General features: G+C 35.6%; 3 protein-coding genes and 1 long non-coding RNA gene across 4 annotated transcripts in view; 2 read left to right on the top strand and 2 right to left on the bottom strand.

The window, feature by feature from the left end:
- Positions 1-20,287, bottom strand: part of LOC125825438 (uncharacterized) — a 1,130,247-nt gene that overhangs the window by 1,080,256 nt on the left and 29,704 nt on the right. The window lies entirely within an intron of this gene.
- LOC125825434 (uncharacterized) lies at positions 9,185-14,540 on the top strand. Its single transcript, XM_049504778.1, has 10 exons — positions 9,185-9,383; positions 10,897-11,238; positions 11,439-11,511; positions 11,981-12,093; positions 12,294-12,378; positions 12,484-12,556; positions 13,227-13,282; positions 13,778-13,843; positions 13,934-13,999; positions 14,080-14,540. Exons 1-10 carry the CDS (start codon positions 9,223-9,225, stop codon positions 14,158-14,160), a joined length of 1,116 nt encoding a protein of 371 aa, XP_049360735.1. The 5' UTR covers positions 9,185-9,222; the 3' UTR covers positions 14,161-14,540.
- LOC125825423 (probable LRR receptor-like serine/threonine-protein kinase At5g48740) lies at positions 14,418-18,883 on the bottom strand. Its single transcript, XM_049504767.1, has 16 exons — positions 18,638-18,883; positions 17,786-18,323; positions 17,231-17,682; positions 17,024-17,141; positions 16,852-16,920; positions 16,698-16,766; positions 16,538-16,606; positions 16,369-16,440; positions 16,210-16,278; positions 15,897-16,132; positions 15,607-15,812; positions 15,400-15,526; positions 15,238-15,306; positions 14,973-15,162; positions 14,755-14,887; positions 14,418-14,661 (listed from the first exon to the last, which is right to left on the bottom strand). The coding sequence occupies exons 1-16, from the start codon at positions 18,714-18,716 to the stop codon at positions 14,443-14,445; spliced, it is 2,715 nt and encodes a 904-aa protein (XP_049360724.1). The 5' UTR covers positions 18,717-18,883; the 3' UTR covers positions 14,418-14,442.
- Positions 16,346-16,817, top strand: LOC125825443 (uncharacterized). The gene is made up of 3 exons (XR_007442859.1): positions 16,346-16,405; positions 16,482-16,614; positions 16,718-16,817. It is a non-coding gene; the product is annotated as an uncharacterized LOC125825443 (long non-coding RNA).

Below are 20,287 nucleotides of genomic sequence, written 5' to 3'. Positions count from 1 at the left end.
AAAAACACCCCGAGGTTAGACCTTAGAGTCATGTTCACGTAGATTCAACCTCACTGAGTGTGACAACAAGAAGTAGCACAAACTATGTTCCATAGAGAGGTGGGGGAAGAGGTGCTTACAAGCCATATTTCACTAACAATTCTTCTTCTAGATGATCCACAGGATCACCCAGTCACTCAGGCAATTCGGTAAGTTCTTTCGCGACATATCCATTAAATCATGGCAAAGTACACTTATTTTGTAACTACTGTAAGAAGTTAGGTCACACTGAAGACAAATGCTATAGACTACATGGCTTCCCTAAGGATTTTAAGTTCACCAAAGAAAGGAACTCAGGGTCAGCAACAATTGTACTTGGAAACACAAGAGGCTTGCAACTTGAGAATTATGAGAGTGCTCATTTGCCAAGATCAGATCACAGTTTGATTCACAGTCTCACACACGACCAGTACATCAAGTTGCTCACTCTTTTGGGAAGCATTTATGTTCGTGAGGAGGGCACTGGTGATGGCCACAGAATCTGTAGATAAGCTCTTCAATGGGCATGCAGTTGTAAACCTTGTAGGTATCTTAGCTTATCAGCCCTCCATTATTGAGACAAGTACTTTGTTATGTGAGTGTGTTAGTTTGTTTATTGATGCATGGATAATAGATTACGGAGTCACAAATCACATGACTTACAATAGAGCCTTACTCACCAAAATCAAACCCCTACCTTACTCCTTTTTAGTTACTTTACCAAATTGATATAAAGTCAAGGTGACAGAAATTGGTGATGCTTACTTAAATCTAACATTAACTTTGCATAAAGTGTTGATTGTACCTAGTTTCAAGTTCAACTTAATTTCTGTCTATTTGTTTAACTTCACAACTTAAAAGCATTATCAGTTTCAATAGTTCTTCATGTCTTATTGATGTTTATCGTGACCAACGACACTATTCTATGGTATGAGTATCTACGATCGTCGATAATATAGTAACCCAACCAAGGGTTGGGGTCGTGTTCCAAGGGAGCGATTTTGAGAATTGATAAAAAAAATAGAATTTACATTCTAACTAGTCGTAGCTAAAGACATTTGCGATAAAAGAAATATTGTAAATTAAAGGGGGCGACACAAAAGTGTCAAAGAGGGTTTTGTAACAAGTACTAAAACAACAAAATAAACAAGAAAATCAAGTATGGGGAAAGGTTCTTGGGATGTGAACGCAATATAAGTTGAGATAAATTGTTGGGTACGTGCTTTCGATAGGAAATTTGCAAAATAATAGTGACTAGACTAAGCTTTAAATGGAAATAAGTTCCATCACGGGCAACTTACCCCGTTTCAAATGTGTTTCTCTCGAACACCCATTTGCCGCATGAAGACCAGCCTACGTCTTACCCAATCACTCTCTCGAGCTGAGTGTTAGGATATGCGACTAGGGCTCACCCTCTCAGGCTGAACCTCATGTCGACCCACTCCTTAGGCCATCAGTCTAGTAGTTTTGGTTTCGTGACCTCCCTCTCGGGCAAGCCGAAAACACATGGGTGGATTTGTATTTGCAACTACAAACCCTTTAGATTAAACCACAACCACTAGGTGAAATCACCATTAACATACATTTAACCTATCAGCAAGCAAGACTCAACAAGAATATCAACCCATGTTTGCTAAATCACACCCCAAGAATGGAAGTTTTTAGCCACACATCAAGAAGTAAGAAATTATACCTAACATGATAATGAAATCAACTGGGTATAAGAAATTAAGCCTTAAATTAAGCAAGGGAAAATGAATAGAGAAGACCCACTTCCAACTTGGGGAAGAAGAACTCCTTTCTTCAAGTCTCCACAAAACCCTCTCCAAACTTGAGAGAAAAATATCAACTAAAGTTTGTTCTAAAGTGAAAATAATAATAATAATTTTTCCACTAAAAATTGTTCCACTCAAAATGTTCCACTAAGACTATAATTCTAACTAGTATTTATAGTTTTCACAGATTGTGCTGCGGAGGATTGTTCGAGGACATTAGTCGAGATTGTCGATGAACTCGACGATCCGCCTTTTGGTCAGCTCACCGCCTTCAGTGTCTTGCCTTTAGCAACCTCGCATTCTGGATCATTGGGCGGTACAGTACTGCTTTGCAAAACTGATTGGCGACTCACCGATTGCTCCTTTCCTCGCCTTTTGATTTGCTTCCTTCAAGGCTTCACGTACTAGAACGAAGGGCGGTTCATGTCGTTTCGGCGACTCGCCAAGTTGAACTCGGTGATCTGCATGATTCCATTTCTTGTTCTTTTCAGCCCTATTTGCTCCGTTTTGTGCCTAAGTGTCCATGCTTCTACTAAAACTTCAAATACCTGAAACTTCAGCATTTTAATAAGGTATTGAGATAAAACAAGCATTCAAGGACACCATTTCCATTAAAATAAAGCCCTAAATGAGTCCAATTTGTGGACTCATCACTTATGCAGGCCCTTCATTGAAGATCCATCCGGAGATTGGTAGAGCAAGAGATGGTTTGTACTTTACTTGTCCAAAGTGTCTTAATTGCAATATTTCACCTAGTTCTGAATCTCATGTTCTAGTTTCTTCCGTTTCTACCTTACCTTATGTATTAAATAAGCAAACTCACTCATATTGTATTCATTTTGTAATATCGACTCATGAAAGTAATAAAAAAGTTTGTCGCAGTTCTCAAAATTCTGTTAACAATTTATGTTTTTCTAATTCTTATGTGTCCTGCACATCTCATGGAAGTGTGGATCACTTATGTCATATAAGGATAGGCCTTTTGCCTTTTGGTAAAATGAAATGAATCCTTACATTACCCTATTCCTTTGCCCCAAAGCAACCCTTCACATGCACTATCTGCCCTATGGCAAGACAAGGAAGAATGTCATTTCCAACTAAATCAACACCACACTCCACCAAAACATTTGATCTACTTCATATTGATCTATGAGGTCCATATCACACACCAACACATGAAAATAAAAAATACTTCCTCACCATGGTTGATGACTTCAACAGGTCAACATGGACTCAACTACTTAGCTACAAAAGCAATGCTTTCCATACCATTAAAAACTTTATATGTCTAATAGAAACTCAGTTCCAAACCACAGTCAAGTCTATTAGAACATACAAGACAATGGGCTAGAGTTAACCAATAAAGAAACCTTTGATTTTCTCCAAACTAAAGGGATAGGTTCTTTTGGAAGCACATGTCCCCATGCCACGATCACTCCTCCCACAGTTTCCCAAAAGAATTTTGTAAAATGCTGATGAATTTGCTCCGTTACTTTCTTGGGTGGATTTAGGGCTGATAACATGTATATCGGCATAGACTGGAGAATGCTATTCACCAGCACCTGTTTCCACTAAATGAAAAATATTTGTTATGCCAAGAAAATATCCTCTAAGCAATTTTCCTAATAAGTTTCTCAAAAAATAATTGGAATTTTTCCTCCCATAAAAGACTAGACATCCCAAATAAATGAGAGGGAAATTTCCTTATCTTATCCCCGTTAATCTTCTCATCCTTATCTCCACAAATAGCTCTTTGATTTATTGATCATCTACCCAGAGAAATTTTCATGGTCTCTCAAGACTGTTATCATCTTGATGACTGGACCTCTATCACCTAAAGAAATCATAATAGTATCATATGCATATGACATGTGATTTATCTCCGGGCTCCATTTTGGTAATCCATATTCCTTAAATTCTACATCTCTATGTAAATTGTTTAGACCCCTAGTTAGGACTTCCGCAATAATAATGAATAGAGTTGGAGATAAAGGGTCTCCTTGTTTAATACCCCTAAATGAATGAAAAAAACCCCATGTGTTCTGCCATTTATCAAAACTGAATACCAATTGTTTGACATAATCCTCCATATCATATCAATGCTCACCTCAGAGAACCCAAATCTTCTAAGCACTTTAGTTAGGAGAATCCACGACACTCTATTTTATGCCTTGGACATATCCAATTATACCACTATATTAACATATTTACTCCTCATATGCATGTCTTTGATTATTTCATGTGCCAATATGATGTTTTCTGTGATACTCATGCCCTTCACAAAACCTGACTGAGTCGAGGATATAATCTTGTGTAAAACCATATCCATCCTCACATGAATCAACCTAGAAATGATCTTATTCATAAAATTACTAAGATTGATAGGCCTTAGATCTGAAAATCTCTTGACCAATTCTTTTTTGGAAATCAGCACCAAATTTGTATGGGTAATGTATTTGATCAGCTCCTGACCACAAAAAAGGCTCTGACCATTTTAGTAATATCTCCACCTATAATATCCCAACAACATTGGAAAAATACCCTGTAAATCTGTCTGACCCACACGCATTATTCCCATTTAATGCAAAAACCACAATTTTTACTTCCATCTCTTCTGGTAGCTTCGTCATCACACCATTCTCCTTATTTGTTATACATCATGGAATATGATCTAGCATGTCATAGTTAGCTGGCACACTATCCTCTCGAAATTGATCTGCAAAAAAACTGTTGCTTGTCCTATTTGAGAATTAAGTTGTAAAATATTCTCCTGCTCCGTTATAATTTCCCCAATGTGAAGTTTATTTCTTCTTTCTTTAACATAAGAGTGGAAAAACTTTATGTTTTTGTCCCCTTATAAAACCCATTTCTTTCCCGCCTCTTGCCTCCAAAATTCTTTCTCTATTCTCAGGTATTTCTTGAGTTCTGCTTCCACTTTGCTCAACTCTGTGCTATTTCTTGCTGAGGGTTGTATCTCCAATTAGGTATCATTTACTTTGATGATGTCCTCTATAGTGGCAATTTGTTGAAAAACATTTCCAAATATCTCCTTGCTCCAGACTGTCAACGTTTGTTTAACCTTCTTCATTTTTGCTTGAAACTTTATGAATGGATTTCCAGCAAAATCCACCAGCCAATTCTCAGCCACCATCTTCTTAAAGTTTTTGTGTTTACTCCAAAGATTCAAGAATCTTAATGGTCTAATAATAGGCTCTTCTATCGAGTTGCAAATCATGTGTAAATGTGCATAAGTCTGATCAGATTATGCACCTTTGATGAAGGAAACAAATCCATAAACCAGCATTCTGTCCAACCTTTTAAATATACATTCTTCTTCAATTCTCTCATTCCACCACGTATATTTGCTTCATGTACACTGTACTTTTACTAGGGCACTATTGCTAATGAAAGATGCAAAGTCCATAGCCTCATTTTGAGTGAAAGTGAGTCTTTCTAGTTTCTTTTCCTCAATTAAAATCACATTGAAATCATCCCCCACAATTCAAAGACAATGTTCCCTCTCTTCAACTCCTACTAGCTCTTCCTATAATTCTATTTTTCCATCGCATTACATTTCACATAGATAACCGAAATGAGGAATAACTTGTTGATTTTGAACTTTATGGTTACCTGTTGCACCGTGTCCACAATAATTTTACCTTCCCACTCCTTTCTCCAACCCCCGCATTGTCAAAACCAAACTTACTTTTGTATTGTTCTAACTTTGATGAATTTTGAAATGGTTCCATCAAAGATATGAATAAGTAATGATGTCTTCTATTTAGATTCATTAATCTCTCAACTATAGAAGAATTTTGTCAGTCATTGATCACTGCTGATCACCCTCTCCCAACACCTTGTTCTTACCTGTAAAAGTATTATTTGCCTGCCCTTTTTTGCATCATTTTTAAGACTATTGGTATGTTTTGGTGAAAAATATCCCGCTTTACTAATCTGTTGGATGTTAAACTCCATGTCCTCATCTTCCTGTCTCCTTTTGAATGTAGAATTTCTTCAGTTTCTTCTAGTAAATCTGGCCCTGTCCTTGTAACTAGATTCGGCTCATCAATGTCGTTTAAATTGTTCTCACTTGGTGCTTCTCTACTCATTCCAAATAAGTTTCTATTAGCATTTTCACTACGTTCTTCTTCTCTGGCTTGACTAGCCTCCCATTTGTTATTATTTGTTGACATCTCTTCCATACTGTTCTCCCTAGATCCACATCTTTCTTATTTCTTTCCTTCTGAATGCCTCGTCTATCCTTAGAATGGCTATCTCCTTTTTGTATTGCTACTCACTTCAACTGGGTCAACTTTCTTGGTACTCAACTATGTGCTTTGTTTTTCTTTTCCTTATTGTCACTCATTTGCACCCCAGGAGTATCTTCCTTGTTCACCTCGTTGATACTTTTTTTCTACCTCATTCCCTTTCTCTAACTCCTCCTCCAACTCTTCACTACCTTGTACTAACATATTGAATTTGTTCCCAGTAGTGATTCTTATATTGTTCCAAACCTTTTCATGTTGTCTATTTCTTCCTCCCCTACCATTTTTTATTTCTTTGTTCCACAAATTCTTCTTCTTTTTTATCCTTTTGTTTGTCACCTTTTTTTTATGTACTCCCCTTAACTATATTTCCTTCATTAATGTTATTATCATTTCCCTCCTTTTTTCATTCCCCTGACCAGTCCTCTCCTTTGGATATTTCGGGTGTACCACATAATACTGTTTTTTATTGTGTCCCTGGATCATACATGTTTGACAATACTTTAAGACACTGTCATACATTATTTTAATCCATTTTTCCATCACCTCCTCATTTTCCTTCTCATTCCAATTTTAATTCGCTTTGGGAATTCCTTCAAAAGATCAATCTCCATTTTAACTCTTGCACAACTTGGCCGTGTATGATTCCTTGTGGCCATAACCACCTGAAATGACTTTCCTACTGCGGTAGCTAACAAGAAAACTACCTCCTTCCTAATAAAATTTGGCAATAAAGATGAAAAAGAAATTCATGCAATCGATGTCGATATTTCCTTTTTCGGATTAAACATTGGGTCCCAATTTAAGATTCTCATTGGGTAAGACCAACTTTTTTGTGTTATGTAAAAGGCTGGCTTCGATAGTAGGTGCACATAATCCTCCAATAAAGTAGCTCTTATTAGTACATGCCTATTGCTCAATAGGCTTATATTACATTCTCCCTTTAATTCAAATTGTTTTGAAATAAGTTCTTTGAGATCTAGATATCGGGTCAGCCATAATAAAACTTACCAATCACCGCCTACTCTAGGTTCTCATTGATAATCATCTGATTTACTTCTTTCTGCTCCCATATTACTTGTGGTTCGCCATGCAGGTAGGTTAGTGGTTTCAAAGGAATGGGCTTAATGGCACGCCTTAGTGAATGTACATAAGAATGTCCTTTAGGGACTATCAAGAGACCTGCCTCAGGATGAGGTTGGCCACTGGTCGTGGCAGCCATCAGAACGGCAAAATAGGTTGTCAGTGGCGGTAGGGTTTTATTTTTCTAGAGAGAAAATCTTTTTTTGACTGGTGAGTGTTTTGAGATGTCGACGACAGTAGGATTTTATTTTTCTAAAGAGAAAATCTTTTTTTGACTAGTGAGTGTTTTGAGATTCCCTTTTTTATACTTTTTTAAAAAAAAATTAGTTACATTTTTTAAAAAAAAGTTATATTTTATTTTTATTTTTCTCCTTCAATTTACTTATCATAATCGATATATATATATATATATATGATAAAGTAGGCATTTTAATAATCTAGTTTAAAGTATTTCTTATTTCTAATTACTTTATTTAAAAGATTAACTCCATAACTCATACCTTTTCATTTTCATAACTTCCACATCATAGTAAAGGATGATGAATTAGAAAGACATTAACGTTTTCATGAAGTAACATACATTCATCTTAATGCATTAAATAGATGACAAATTTAGATTAACTTTACACGTTGGAATATACACAAGCCCTAAATTTCAATAATCAAAACCCCTCATTTCTTGGTTGCATTAACACTTAGAAATAACTACAACCCCCCAAATTCTAATAACAACAACCCCCTAATTTTTGTGCTTCATTAATAGAACATTTTCTAATAATTACAACTTACAAAATTTTAAAACCAAAACCACATTTCTTGGCTGCATATTTCTCAATTATTGCATACCCAATAGTAGTTACATATACATTTATGATGATTATTGCAGACATATTTTTATTTTCTTCCCGAAATGTTTCTTAAGCTTAATTAACACATTTGAATATTTTTTCAATTTTTTTACGTCTTATATTATATATTTGTTATTTTTTTTAGTTTTAGTTTATGAAACTTATACCCTTTCATTTATTAATTATTTTTCTCTTTTATTTGCTTTAGACCACTTTCATATCTTATATCTAATTACCTATTCAATTGCTACTATATATATATATATATATATATATAACTCTCATACTTTTCATATTCATAACCTCTTAAATTTAATTTTTAATTTTAAGATAATTTTTAGTGTTCCTCCAATTTTATTTATATAAATCATCTTCTTTGTTTCATGAGATCCTTAGGTATCCTTTTCATTCTATAGTTAAAGTAGTGAACCATTTATATCATTTTTGTTCTATTGATTCATTCTTTAGTTTGACTCGACAAAGAAGGATCTTGAATTTTGATCGGCTATGATAGAAGGAGTCGACAAGAACTCGAAAAATTATGTACTATTTTGTATTTCTGTTTACATCTATATTGTATGATTAAAGTCTTAAGAAAGATGAGTACATTGTATTTTTTTGTGTTTTCTATCTATTAGACTTTTTAAATTTAATTTTCTATATCAGTTGTGGCTTTATTGAAAGTTTGCTAACTACTAACCAAAATTCAAAACTTATCGTTGGTTACTTAAAAGAAGTTGATTTTAAACATTAAAATACACTCCTTTTTGCCATATTTTAAAGATATATTAATAATTATTGCATTTTATTACTCACTACATGTTTTCATAGAATTTTAATTATTCCAACAAATCTATGAAAATTCTAAGGGAACACACGTATCCAGAAACTAGTAATTAAAGAATAAGTTGCAAGTTATTTTTCAAATTTAAAATCCTTTTGTTGGATCTTACCTTGGCAAATGTAAACCTTACTGTGGAATTGGTTTTCCCAGAAGAGTGGAGATTGGTGATTTGGAGCTATCTCAAACCGTCAAACGCAAGATGTACAACTATGACTATCAATTCATTGGGTCCACAAACATCTAATCAGATCTGACACGTGTCAATTGTACAGGACTTAAAGATTTTCGCATCCGGAGGAGCATATACTCTTACCTAACCAATAACAATATTCCCGCCCTGTAAACAAACAACTACCACCACAACAACGCCGCTAGAGAAGAGAGAGATAATGGTGACTCTATGTAATAATCAAATATTGCTATCTCTTTCATTATCTTCATCTCAATCTGCAACTCTACGAGAACTTAACCACCTCGCCGGTTTTACTCGTAGACGGTGGAAACTCCGTTGTGCACTGCAGCAGCAGTACAATTACTCTTCATACTCTAGGTATTGCTGTAAGTTCAAAATATACTCAATTTCTAACTTCCTACATAGGAGAATGGTTACTGTATGTGTAAATATGGTTTAACTATGATGATACGGAATTCTACTGCATTAATAGAGTGGAATAGATACAAATGGATTCATTTAGTCGTTTGAAATTTCGTTCTTGTTTCATTAATTTGGTTATCGTACTTTTCTCTATTCAATATTTTCATCATACTCTCTGTCTCAATTTATGTGTAGATATTTAATTTTGAGCCTGAATTCGGGCTAGGAATATTCAAATTTTTTGAAACAAAATTTATATATTTGGAAACTAGGTAGGAAGTACTATAAGTCACAACTCACAATGAATGACAATTCCAAATATTTTAAAGATAAATAAAAAAATTATGATCAAAGATAGAGTTGTTTGAATCTCAATATCCAAAAAGTCACACATAAATTGGGACGGAGGAAGTAGCGTTTTTTATTTGCATTTCTTTGGAACCTATTCTGAAAAACGATTTTCCTGAGTCGAGGGTCTCAGAAACAACCTCTCTACTCTAGAAAGATAGGGATAAGGTCATTGTAAAACCAATCCTCCTCAGACCCACTTGTGGGACTATACTTACTATGTTGTTGTTAGTTTGAATATTCTGGATGGAACCCTACCAATTTGGATTTGATGAACTGTTATTTGATTTTTTTTGTCATCACTCCAAAGGGAGGGAAGGTAAGGTAGGGTAGGTGGTTGCTTGGATGTCTCTAAAATTTCTATTTGTAATATGCGGTGCAGCATTTTTTTGTCATATAGGACATCACTAATTTCGTGGCATGGAACCAGCAACGACGACAACATACCCAGTGAAATCTCACAAGTGAGGTCACGCAGAACTTACCACTACCTCGAGGCTATGTAGAATGTCGGAATGTCACCCAAGTCTTTGTTCACCAACATAAAGATGTTGAAAACATCTATGGCTATGTAAATAAACATATGCTAAAGAGCAGTGGCAGATCTGATGAAAGAAGGTAGATCTGAACTACTTTTTTTAATAACCGAGAGATCCTCGAGGGGCACACGGTTTGAAATTCGTTGGATAACTAAAGAGTCCTCCCTCTATCCTTTTCCACTTAATCATCAGACTTTTGTATGTGGTAGGTCAAACTTGTGATGTGCGCCTAACCTACACGTTACATGCTGCACTTACCACTAGACTGAAGTCCTAGGGGCAGTTGATATATACTCTTTAAATTCTTAGAGTAGAATTGTAAGCCCCTTTTATGTTCGCTTCCAACTTAGTGCTAACATATACAACATCATAGACGCCTGTACATTTTGTGAATTGAATGTACAAGGAGATGTCTTATCTAATGCTATTTGTTATTTGATTATATTATTATTTATGTATCACCTAGAAATTCAAGAGGTCTCTCCTTAAACAGCTAATGAACACATTCAGTGTACCGAGCTTATCTATGCACTGTAAGGGGCCTTGTATAACTGATGGCAAATTCTCTATTCAAAGTGTAGGATCAAAAGATTTCAGCTTGTGAGTGCTAAAAATTATGAAGCCGGACAGTCGGAGGATGCTGAGGAGATAGTGCACAAGGCTTCTGATGACTTAACTGGTAGTCTGGAAGATAAAACTGTTCGCACAGGAAGTTCATTTTTGGCAAAACTGGCAATAGCATTAGGTATAGCTGCTACTATTACATTTCTATCCATAGGCCTTAAGCAGCCTAATCAAGGATCAAATTTTGGAATTCAATATCTGGTTGATGGATCATCATCTTCCACAATTTCTACACCTGCTCCTGGTTTTTCTTTCAAAGCTTTTGGCTATAGAGTCATGCTGCCAGAATATGCTCCAGGGTAAGCAACTAATTATCCTTGCGACTTTTCATTCATCAGGGGTTTCACCATGATCTAAGAAGAAACAAGATCAACCTTATGCTTATTATACTTTATTCGACTACTATGATAGATGCTTAATATATAATTGATATCCTGGATCTCTTATCTATTAGCGTACTCGGATGCGATATTAAGCCCTTGTACTTCTCATTCTTCAGATGGATCTACTTTTGGCTTCTGATGGCAGCTGGTTTTGGACTTTTTATCAGTGAGGAGGCTTTGAATATATGGGTCCGTCTCCTTTGCTGGTACTTCTGTTCATGAACTCCCCTGCTAACAGGTCTTCTGATTCATGGCCACGTAGCAGATAGTATAGTTTTCCTGCGATTATTTTTCTTCTTTTGATTTGACATTGCTTTTAAAATTAGTGACTTTAGAGTTGTTCTTTAGTGATGTGAGGAAAAAGTGAGAGGCCATGTGGAGAAAAGAGTTGTGAAGAAGCTTCAAAATTTTATAAAGTTAAAAAGCTAGAACCCTGTCTAAAAAAGTTAAAAGCTAGAACTATGCTGTTATTTAGTGTCTATGAATAGGCACTAAGTTGGCTTGTTATCCTTCTTCATGATGTTCACTATTATAGTCATTTGAATAGGCACTAAGTTGGCTTGTTATCTTATTCATGATGTTCACGGCACTAAAATGGCTTGTTATCCTTCTTCATGATGTTCACTATTATAGTCAAATTCATTGACGAATGGTGTAGGTTGGAATCTCTATAGCACGGATGCTTGTTCTAGATGGGACGTGGCAATCACTAGTGAACTCCTTTTCCAGGAATGCTCCATATATAACATCCACTATTCTTTGGGTGTACTGGTAAGTTGAAACTTTGTCCTCTGAGTAATTTTGATGAATGCACGTGCAGACCAACCTTTCATGATTCTGCAGTACACACAACCTTCTTTTTCTTTTGTTGTATTAAAAGATTTTATGCACCTTCAGTGCCAGTAAAAATTGATTATGTAGAAACAGTGATTTCCACAATGTTAATATTGTTGTGGATCCTGAATATTCAGGGGTGTTTGCATCAGCGATATGATACCTTTTTACCTTGGGAAGCTTTTTAAGCAATCTGGTGCATCCGATGATGTTTGCTCAAAGGTTTGTTTTGGCTACTAGCATATTATTCATGTTAAAAGATTCAGCCTCCTTGCCTTAAAAATATATGAACTTGATTTTGGAAATTCAGAGTCAATTTGGTTGTAGTTAGGGATCGGAAATCAGAAGGCAAGAGATATTACAAACGCTGTACAAAAACATGGGAATCTCATTGGTTTTGGTGAGTTGCAACAAAGATGCTGAATTTAATCCAATGTCTCTTGCATTGTGAAAACTTTTAATCATTGTCAAACCCTTGCTTCCACTGATATGCTCACACTTTTCTTTCTTTTTTATATAACTGTGGTGTTCGAGCTAGCTTTCACGAACCTTGACTAAATTCCATGGGTACCTGCTACCTCTCACCAGCACAAGTACCGGGTAACTCTGTCCACCAAGGCTTGGACAGATGGGAAGCAATCACCTAGTGTTTTTGGCTTCGTTGGGATTTGAACTTGAAACCTCATGGTTCTTAACCCTCTTCATTGGATATGCGCACACTTATTACTATGATCATAATGTAGCATCAGTACTATCACATATCTATGTTGGTACTGGAGGAGTATAATTTAATTATTTGTTAAGATTCTCTATTTGCTGGAAATGTCAGATTGAAATTAGTGATCTACCTCAAAATTTATCCTCTATCGTAAGAGTTTGCATAGTTCTAGTCCATCTTAATCCTTATGTCTATATGCCTAAATCTCTGAACTTTTCTTCACATTCTAAAAAAGCTGATGTTTCTTGTTGTGCTATCATATTTCTGGAAAATACTTGTTCTAACTAATATGATCTTCTTGTTCCTTGACTTCTTTAATTGCTTACTGGTGGATTTTCCTATGCTGATGCAGTGGAACGGTTTTCTCTTGGAGTAAGAAATCCCACTGCTTTCCTTGCAGGGGCTCTGGTGAGTGATTTTTTTTCTGTTTTCCTTCTTAACATGCTGAGGGTTAGATCAGCTTAACCGTCTTCTGCTACTTTCTTGTTCCTTCTTTTGGGTACTACAAGTTTTGAGGCATGATACTGTTACCTACAGAACAAAAGGTGTCAGATATGTTAGGATGGTCAATAACAATGCTTAGAAGTTCTGATAATTTCATTTCATCTTTGAAACGATTGATATATTTAGTGTAGAAGTCCTGCTATAAAACAGAAGATAGACAGACCCCGTTCATCAGTTACAACTTTCCTTTTGCTAATTCTGAGCCTACTCTGACTAGAAATTCAATCACTGAGAATGCAATGCAACCAATTTCCTTATGTCTATATGCATAAATCTTATGATGGTGTTATGTTGTAGCTATAATCCTATATAGAAATTGTTAGCAACTCAATGCATTCTCCCGTGGTAAACAGATATTTATAACTGTTTCAATCATTTCTCTGCTCATAAATATTGCAGGATATATCACCAGAGTGTTTCTTTGCTGGTGTCTGTTGTGGCGGCTTGATAACTCTTCCAATTCAGGTTACTAGTCTTGTGTTTGAAACAGATTTCCAGTTTTAAGTTTACCTGCTTTTCATGCCTTATCTCCTTTTCTTTTACTCCAAAATGCAGTTGACAATTGGATTTTTACTAAGAGAGCGTCCAGTATTTGCCGTTGCAACAGTTGCTACTGTAGTGGTACAGCATAATTCTTTTGCTCTGTCCAATTTTGCATTTATTACCAAAGAATCCAATTCTGGTTCCTATGAAATGTGCAGGGAATCTGGACTATATTCCCCTATGCAGTGGCTGCTTCTACAGCATTATTCCTATATCTACGACGCCAGTTTTCTGGTTAGGCCAACTCATTACTTTTATGATTGGTTCACAAGTCGTAAAGAATGTAGAGGCGAGCACTGATGCAAGCCTGGATGGACATTGTTATAATTTGTTGAAAATCATCCACGACTTCCCCTATCTTCCAAGGGGAAAGGAGACCTTTAAATGTGATATATATCAATAACTTAAAACATTTCCGAGCTCAAATTTTAAAGTTGTCATAAAGTTACAGTAACATTTGATTCAACTAGAGAAACCTTATATTTGCAAATTGTGAGCTGCAGTAGTGAAGGTCTAATTTATCAATTGGCTAGTCCTTCAGATGTTAAATAGGAAAGTTGAATGCTGTATGCATCTTTGAGCTCAGCTAATACTTCTGCAATACTCGGCCTTCGCAATGCATCCCTCTCCACTGACCTTGAGGCGATTAAAGCAGCTTTTCTCATGCTTTCTGTGTCAAATGTTCCTTTTATGCTCTCATCTACTATCTCAAATGCACCAGCCTGCAAGTACGGCTTTGCCTGAAATTTTCACATTTAGTTTACAACATGTGAGTATTATAGGAAGTCAATGAAATGCTTTTGTGTGTAAAACATTATAAGACTTGTTATTACCCATAGAACTAAATTGAAGGAATCTGGAGACCCCGAGTGGCTAAGTGGTTCTCGGCCACAAATAAGTTCAAGAAGAACGACTCCAAAACTGTATATGTCACTCTTTTCTGTGAGCTGTCGAGTGGAATAGTATCTGAGGACAGGTAGTAAGAGAGGTTTAGGAATTAGGATAGGAAGGACCAAATATTAAACTGGATGATAAATGACTTGAAGCTTACTCAGGGTCAAGATAGCCAGCAGTGCCTTTGACAACAGTGCTAACATGAGTTGCATCTGATTGAGTTACTTGCTTAGAAAGGCCAAAATCAGATACCTTAGCATTAATGTCTGCATCCAGAAGTATATTGCTGCTCTTCACATCACGGTGTATGATTCTTGGCTCACTTCCATTGTGCAAGTAATCCAAACCTTTACAAGTTATATAATCAAACATTAAAAACTATATAAAACTTAAGTAATGATAATGCCTCTCTTTACTCATACCTTTTGCAGCATCAACTGCAATTTTCAGTCTGCGCACCCAGCTTAGTGTCAATTTCTTGCTCATTGCTCCTGAGACAGTTATTAAGAGTTAGAAAACGATACGTGACAGAAGAGGATGATGGATTTAAAGTGTGAATATGGGTGAGATCACGCGTGACGTACCATAGAGGTTATCAGCCAGTGATCCTCCAGGTAAATACTCATAAACTAGAATTTGTTGCTTTGACTCATGGCAGAATCCTTCTAACGACACAAGAGTTGGATGACTGATTTGTGATAGAAGGGATACCTACAGATAATAAAGAGAGCTCTTGAATCTCTTTTTTCTTTGTAGACTGGAACTGAACTAGTATGGGTATAGTGACGAACCTCATTGATAAAAGAATCAGCACCCAGTTGGGTTTTATCGAATCGAACTTTAACAGCAACTTGTTTACCATCAGGAAGCTTCCCAAGATAAACAGATCCAAAACTACCACGGCCAATAACCTCTTTAAAGTTGTTTGTAGCAGCTTTGATTTCTTTGTATGAAAATACTTTTGCAGCATTCCAGTTTTTCATTTCTGCTGCAGTTCCTATAATTAGAAAAAAGTGCATGTTTAGAAGTAGATTGATCAATATTTTGAAATGTTAAAGAAAAGTTTTGACTTTTAATATACTTGATGCATATGTATCTCCACTTTTGCTTCGCCTCATGTACAATAATACTGATATAAAGACAACGAATAGAACAAACACAGCTCCTCCAACTGCACCAAGTATAACTATGAAACGATTATGGCGCTTGTGTTTTGTGGGTGCAAATACAGTGACTTGTGGTGTCTCAATCGTAGGATTTCTTGAGAATTCATTGCATAAAGACATAGTGAAGGAAAGACACAGATTTCCTGATGATCTGCAAAATAGGGAAAGACGATGAGCCGAGAAACTGACATGAGAAGCAAAAAACAAAAAGACTTTCTGATTTCATACAGGACTTGTAAGCTCTCTCTGTTCAAAGATTGTGGCAGGGGGCCTTGCAGCTTATTGTTTTCTAGGTTCCTGAATGTTACAGCGAGGTAAATTAGAACAATTCATCAGGTGAAGTACTTTAAGAAGTTCAAAATGTCAGTATATATTTTCCCCACTCACAGTAAGTGGAGGTCCTTCAGTTCTCCAACGCTATCTGGTACTGTTCCTTGAAAACTATTGTTATGCAAGTCCCTTCAACAGAAAACACATTAATTTTAAAGACTGTTGAACAGGGCTAGCTAGGAAGAATGAAGGAAGTCACTATCTGAATGCAAGCAGTGAGACTTACAAAATTTGAAGGTTTATCAAGTCTTCTAACTCTGAACCAAAAGCTGTAAGTTGATTAAAGCTCAAGTTCCTGAAAAAGTTCAGAGCACGCAACTTATTTTAGACAATGCTCTCTCAAGTACATTAACTTAACATGGTAATTCCTAGAGATCAAGTATTACAGCTTCTTAAGATGTTGCAGGCTGCCGATGTTTTGTATCTCTCCAGCAAGTGAAGTATTATGCAAATCCCTGCAACAAGTAGAACCTCAAATAAGTAAGTCAAGATAGCCAAACAGTGGCTATTAAGTAATAAGTTTAGATTAATGACTCTTACAGTGATTTGAGATCCAGTAGGTCACCAAATGTTGGGCTGATTGACCTCAAGTTTACATCAAAAAGCTCCCTATATAAAGTCTTAACTTTATTATGTTCTGCTGTTAACAAAAATAAGACCAAGAGAAAGTAAAAGAAAGGAAAATGTAGTTCTAGGGTAAGCTTTAACATACAATGAAGTTACGAGATTTGCTTCACATTCTATGTGTTCCCATGATTTAGGAGAGCATGGATCATCTTCCCAATCAAGATCTAGACCAGTTGACTGCTGAATAACCTGTAGGGCTGAAACTGCAAGCATAAAAAATGTCAAAAGTTGGTGTGATTGGTTCTAACAGACTCCTTCAAAGGTCGAAAAAACAATAAAACTGTATTAGAACCTGTTGTTGAAGAAGTTTCTAAGGGAATGTCTAGGATCTCATAAACCTCAAGAGCATTGATATATGGATAGTAGTGAACAGTCTTCAATGTGATGTTCAAGCTCTCGATTCCTTTCATTGTAAAGAAGAGACTACTGACTTCCCATCGATTAACTGTGTAGTTTGATCGAACAATATCCCCATTTATCAACACATCGAATGAAGGGGAGACGGGCAGAATCCCAGCAAAGTAGAGAACAATGTGGTAATCTCCTTGGTGATCAATAGGAAATTTATATGTCATATCATTCCACCGTGCTAAAACTCTTCCGGTTTGAAGAACAGCTACAGGAGGGCTCTCTTTCAGAATTGACATATTGAAATTGGCTTGAATATCAAAACCAGATGACACATGAAATGGGCTGAAATCCTCATCAGCATCCCAAATTCTATCATACTGATCAATCGGGTACCTTTTACATCGCACGAAAAACATCAAATCTAAACAGAAACTAAGGACTAAACAATCGATAAAGTCATACATAACATAATCGACAAGTGAGTGTTTGTTCTGACCTCAGGGACCAATTATAACCACAGTTGATACGATAACATTTCCTCAGCAACTTATTGGGAAAATCTCCCAAGGCATTGCTGTAAGCTTCTTGAGGAAGTGGCCTAAGTTCAAGGGATGAAATGACTGGAAATCCACCATCTTGAAGAGAGTGAAAACATAAAGACAGAATGTCTTTATCAACTGGCCATATGAACTCTTCGATCCACGGATCAATATGAGTAAGATTGACATTTGTTGTAATAGCCCTCCCAAGAGAAACAGAGAATGCAGGTGGCTTATTATGTCTATCATAATTCTTATACACAAACTGTGTCCTGACAAGGACCAGGGATGACACATTCTTCACTGGAATCTTGTAACATTTTCTACGTGGCGAATCAGGAAAGAACCTAACTGGGAGAGTAGATGAAGAGGAACCCTCTAGAAAATCAACAGTGGTCATGTTACCAGCTGAGATATAGGCACCATCTGGTGTCCATGTAATGTTGGAGGAATCAACATAGGTAGTATTTCCACCACAAGACAAGCTCAAGAATCCTGCACATTTCACAACATAAGCAACATTTCATCTTAAAACCTTCCATTTTCTTCAATGTAATGCATACTGATAGAGGTAGATCCAGGATTTAAAGTTTATGAGTTCACACGTGCTGAACACACACATACATGCAAATATAACTTCAACTTTATACAAGGGAGGAAAGAAGAGATTGAAGAAGTAAAATCAAGAGACCACTAGGATTTTAACAAATATAGTACATTTTGTAGTCATAATTTTAGAAGTACAATATAAGAGTGTTTAAAAGGTTGAACTCGTAAGTTTAAATCTTGTATCTGCCTCTTAAGCGTACCTTCAGGATCGCAAAAAGCAACTTTGATGAAGATAGAAGATAGAAGGAACCAAGAATAGTAACGCCAATGCAGCTCCATTGAAGCAGAGGAAGAATTTGCAGGGGAGGAAAAAAAGAGAGGAAGTGAGTAGTAAAAAAGAGAAGAGACAACAAGTCCTTTTCTACTTTCCTTTTCTGTTGCTTTGTTGACAGAGTTGAGTAAAGGGGAAGATGTGATTTTGATAGTCTTTGAAAATGTGTTAACGGCCAAATGATCATAGGGACAGTTAGAGTCTCATATTGACTGAGGAAAGATGGAATGAATTTCGGCAATCCTTTCTTCGAGAGCTAACTTGGGTCGTTTGGTGTGAGGGATAAGAATAAATAGTCGTGGGATTAAATTTTGATGTATGTCATGTTTGGGATAACTTATCCCACCATTTATACCATAGTGATGAGATAAGTTATCCCATATACATGGTAGAATAAGTTATCCCAGGATAACTAATCCTAGGATAATAAATCCTGAGATAACTTGTTCCCAACCAAACGACCCATACCACAGTTGAACTCAATTATTAAAGAATGACATAGATCAATCTTTCTTAAAGTTTGATTGCATATTTTTTTAAAAATTATCAGTTTAATTTTGGTGGTGTGGACCTCTAGTAAGGGACCACGTAGAAAAATAATTTCACAAAATCACAAAATCTGACCGTTAAAAATAATGGTACCCAACTACTAATGAATAACATAAATCATCTTTTTCTCAAAGTTTAATAACATATTTGAACCTTTTCCCTATATTATATCTGTATATGGTATCAAAATCAAATTTGTCCTTATTTGGATACCACGTTATATATCCATACTTAAGTTATTGTCCATGCTCCGGTTGGTGGTGTGACTCTACAAGGATCAACTATTAGAGTGGTCAGAATTGTTGAGAATATAATTACATAATAAAAAAAATGTGTATTTTTTCTAATAGTTTAAATTTTTAAATAAAATAATCACATGCTTTAATATAATATCAAAACAGATAGAATTGATGTCACATGAAAATGTGTTACTAGTAAAGAGCAATGATTAATGATGATGACTATTGTCTCCATTGATAAGCACGTCTTTTTATACAAAGAAAAATGAGAGACAATACGTGAAATAGTGTCTAATTTCATGCACTCCACACATGATAGTTGTTGCTTCTTAGTATATACTCAATCATAAGCGTTGCCCCAAAGAGAACAAATTGTCATGGGTCAAAAATATTTTTAACGTATCAGAAAGATTTAAATTCATATTTAATCTGTTAAATAGATATTTACACCAAATAAATAAATGTCAAATACATGTTTTTTTTATATACATTTTTTAACACTTATGGACAAGTAATGTATATTTTCATTTTGCTTTATTGATTCTAAAAGTTAATTATTTTAATTATATTCGACACGGATAATTAAGTAGTATATATAGTATATTACCTTTTAACTCTTTGAAAAATATCATAACATCATTTTCCAACCAGTACTCCAAGTATAGTTTTTTTCTATGTTGATTTGAAATTTCAAAACTATCAGTGGATGCGTGTCAGATTTTTCAAAAATAATGTATTTTTGGAGAATTCAATACGAATGCGACATCAAAAGTGAAGAATCGCGCGGGTAG

Source organism: Solanum verrucosum, unplaced genomic scaffold (assembly GCF_900185275.1).
Source record: "Solanum verrucosum unplaced genomic scaffold, falcon-dt-bn FXZP01000101.1, whole genome shotgun sequence".
Lineage (NCBI taxonomy): Eukaryota > Viridiplantae > Streptophyta > Magnoliopsida > Solanales > Solanaceae > Solanum > Solanum verrucosum.
This window is presented reverse-complemented; position numbering and strand designations above follow the sequence as displayed.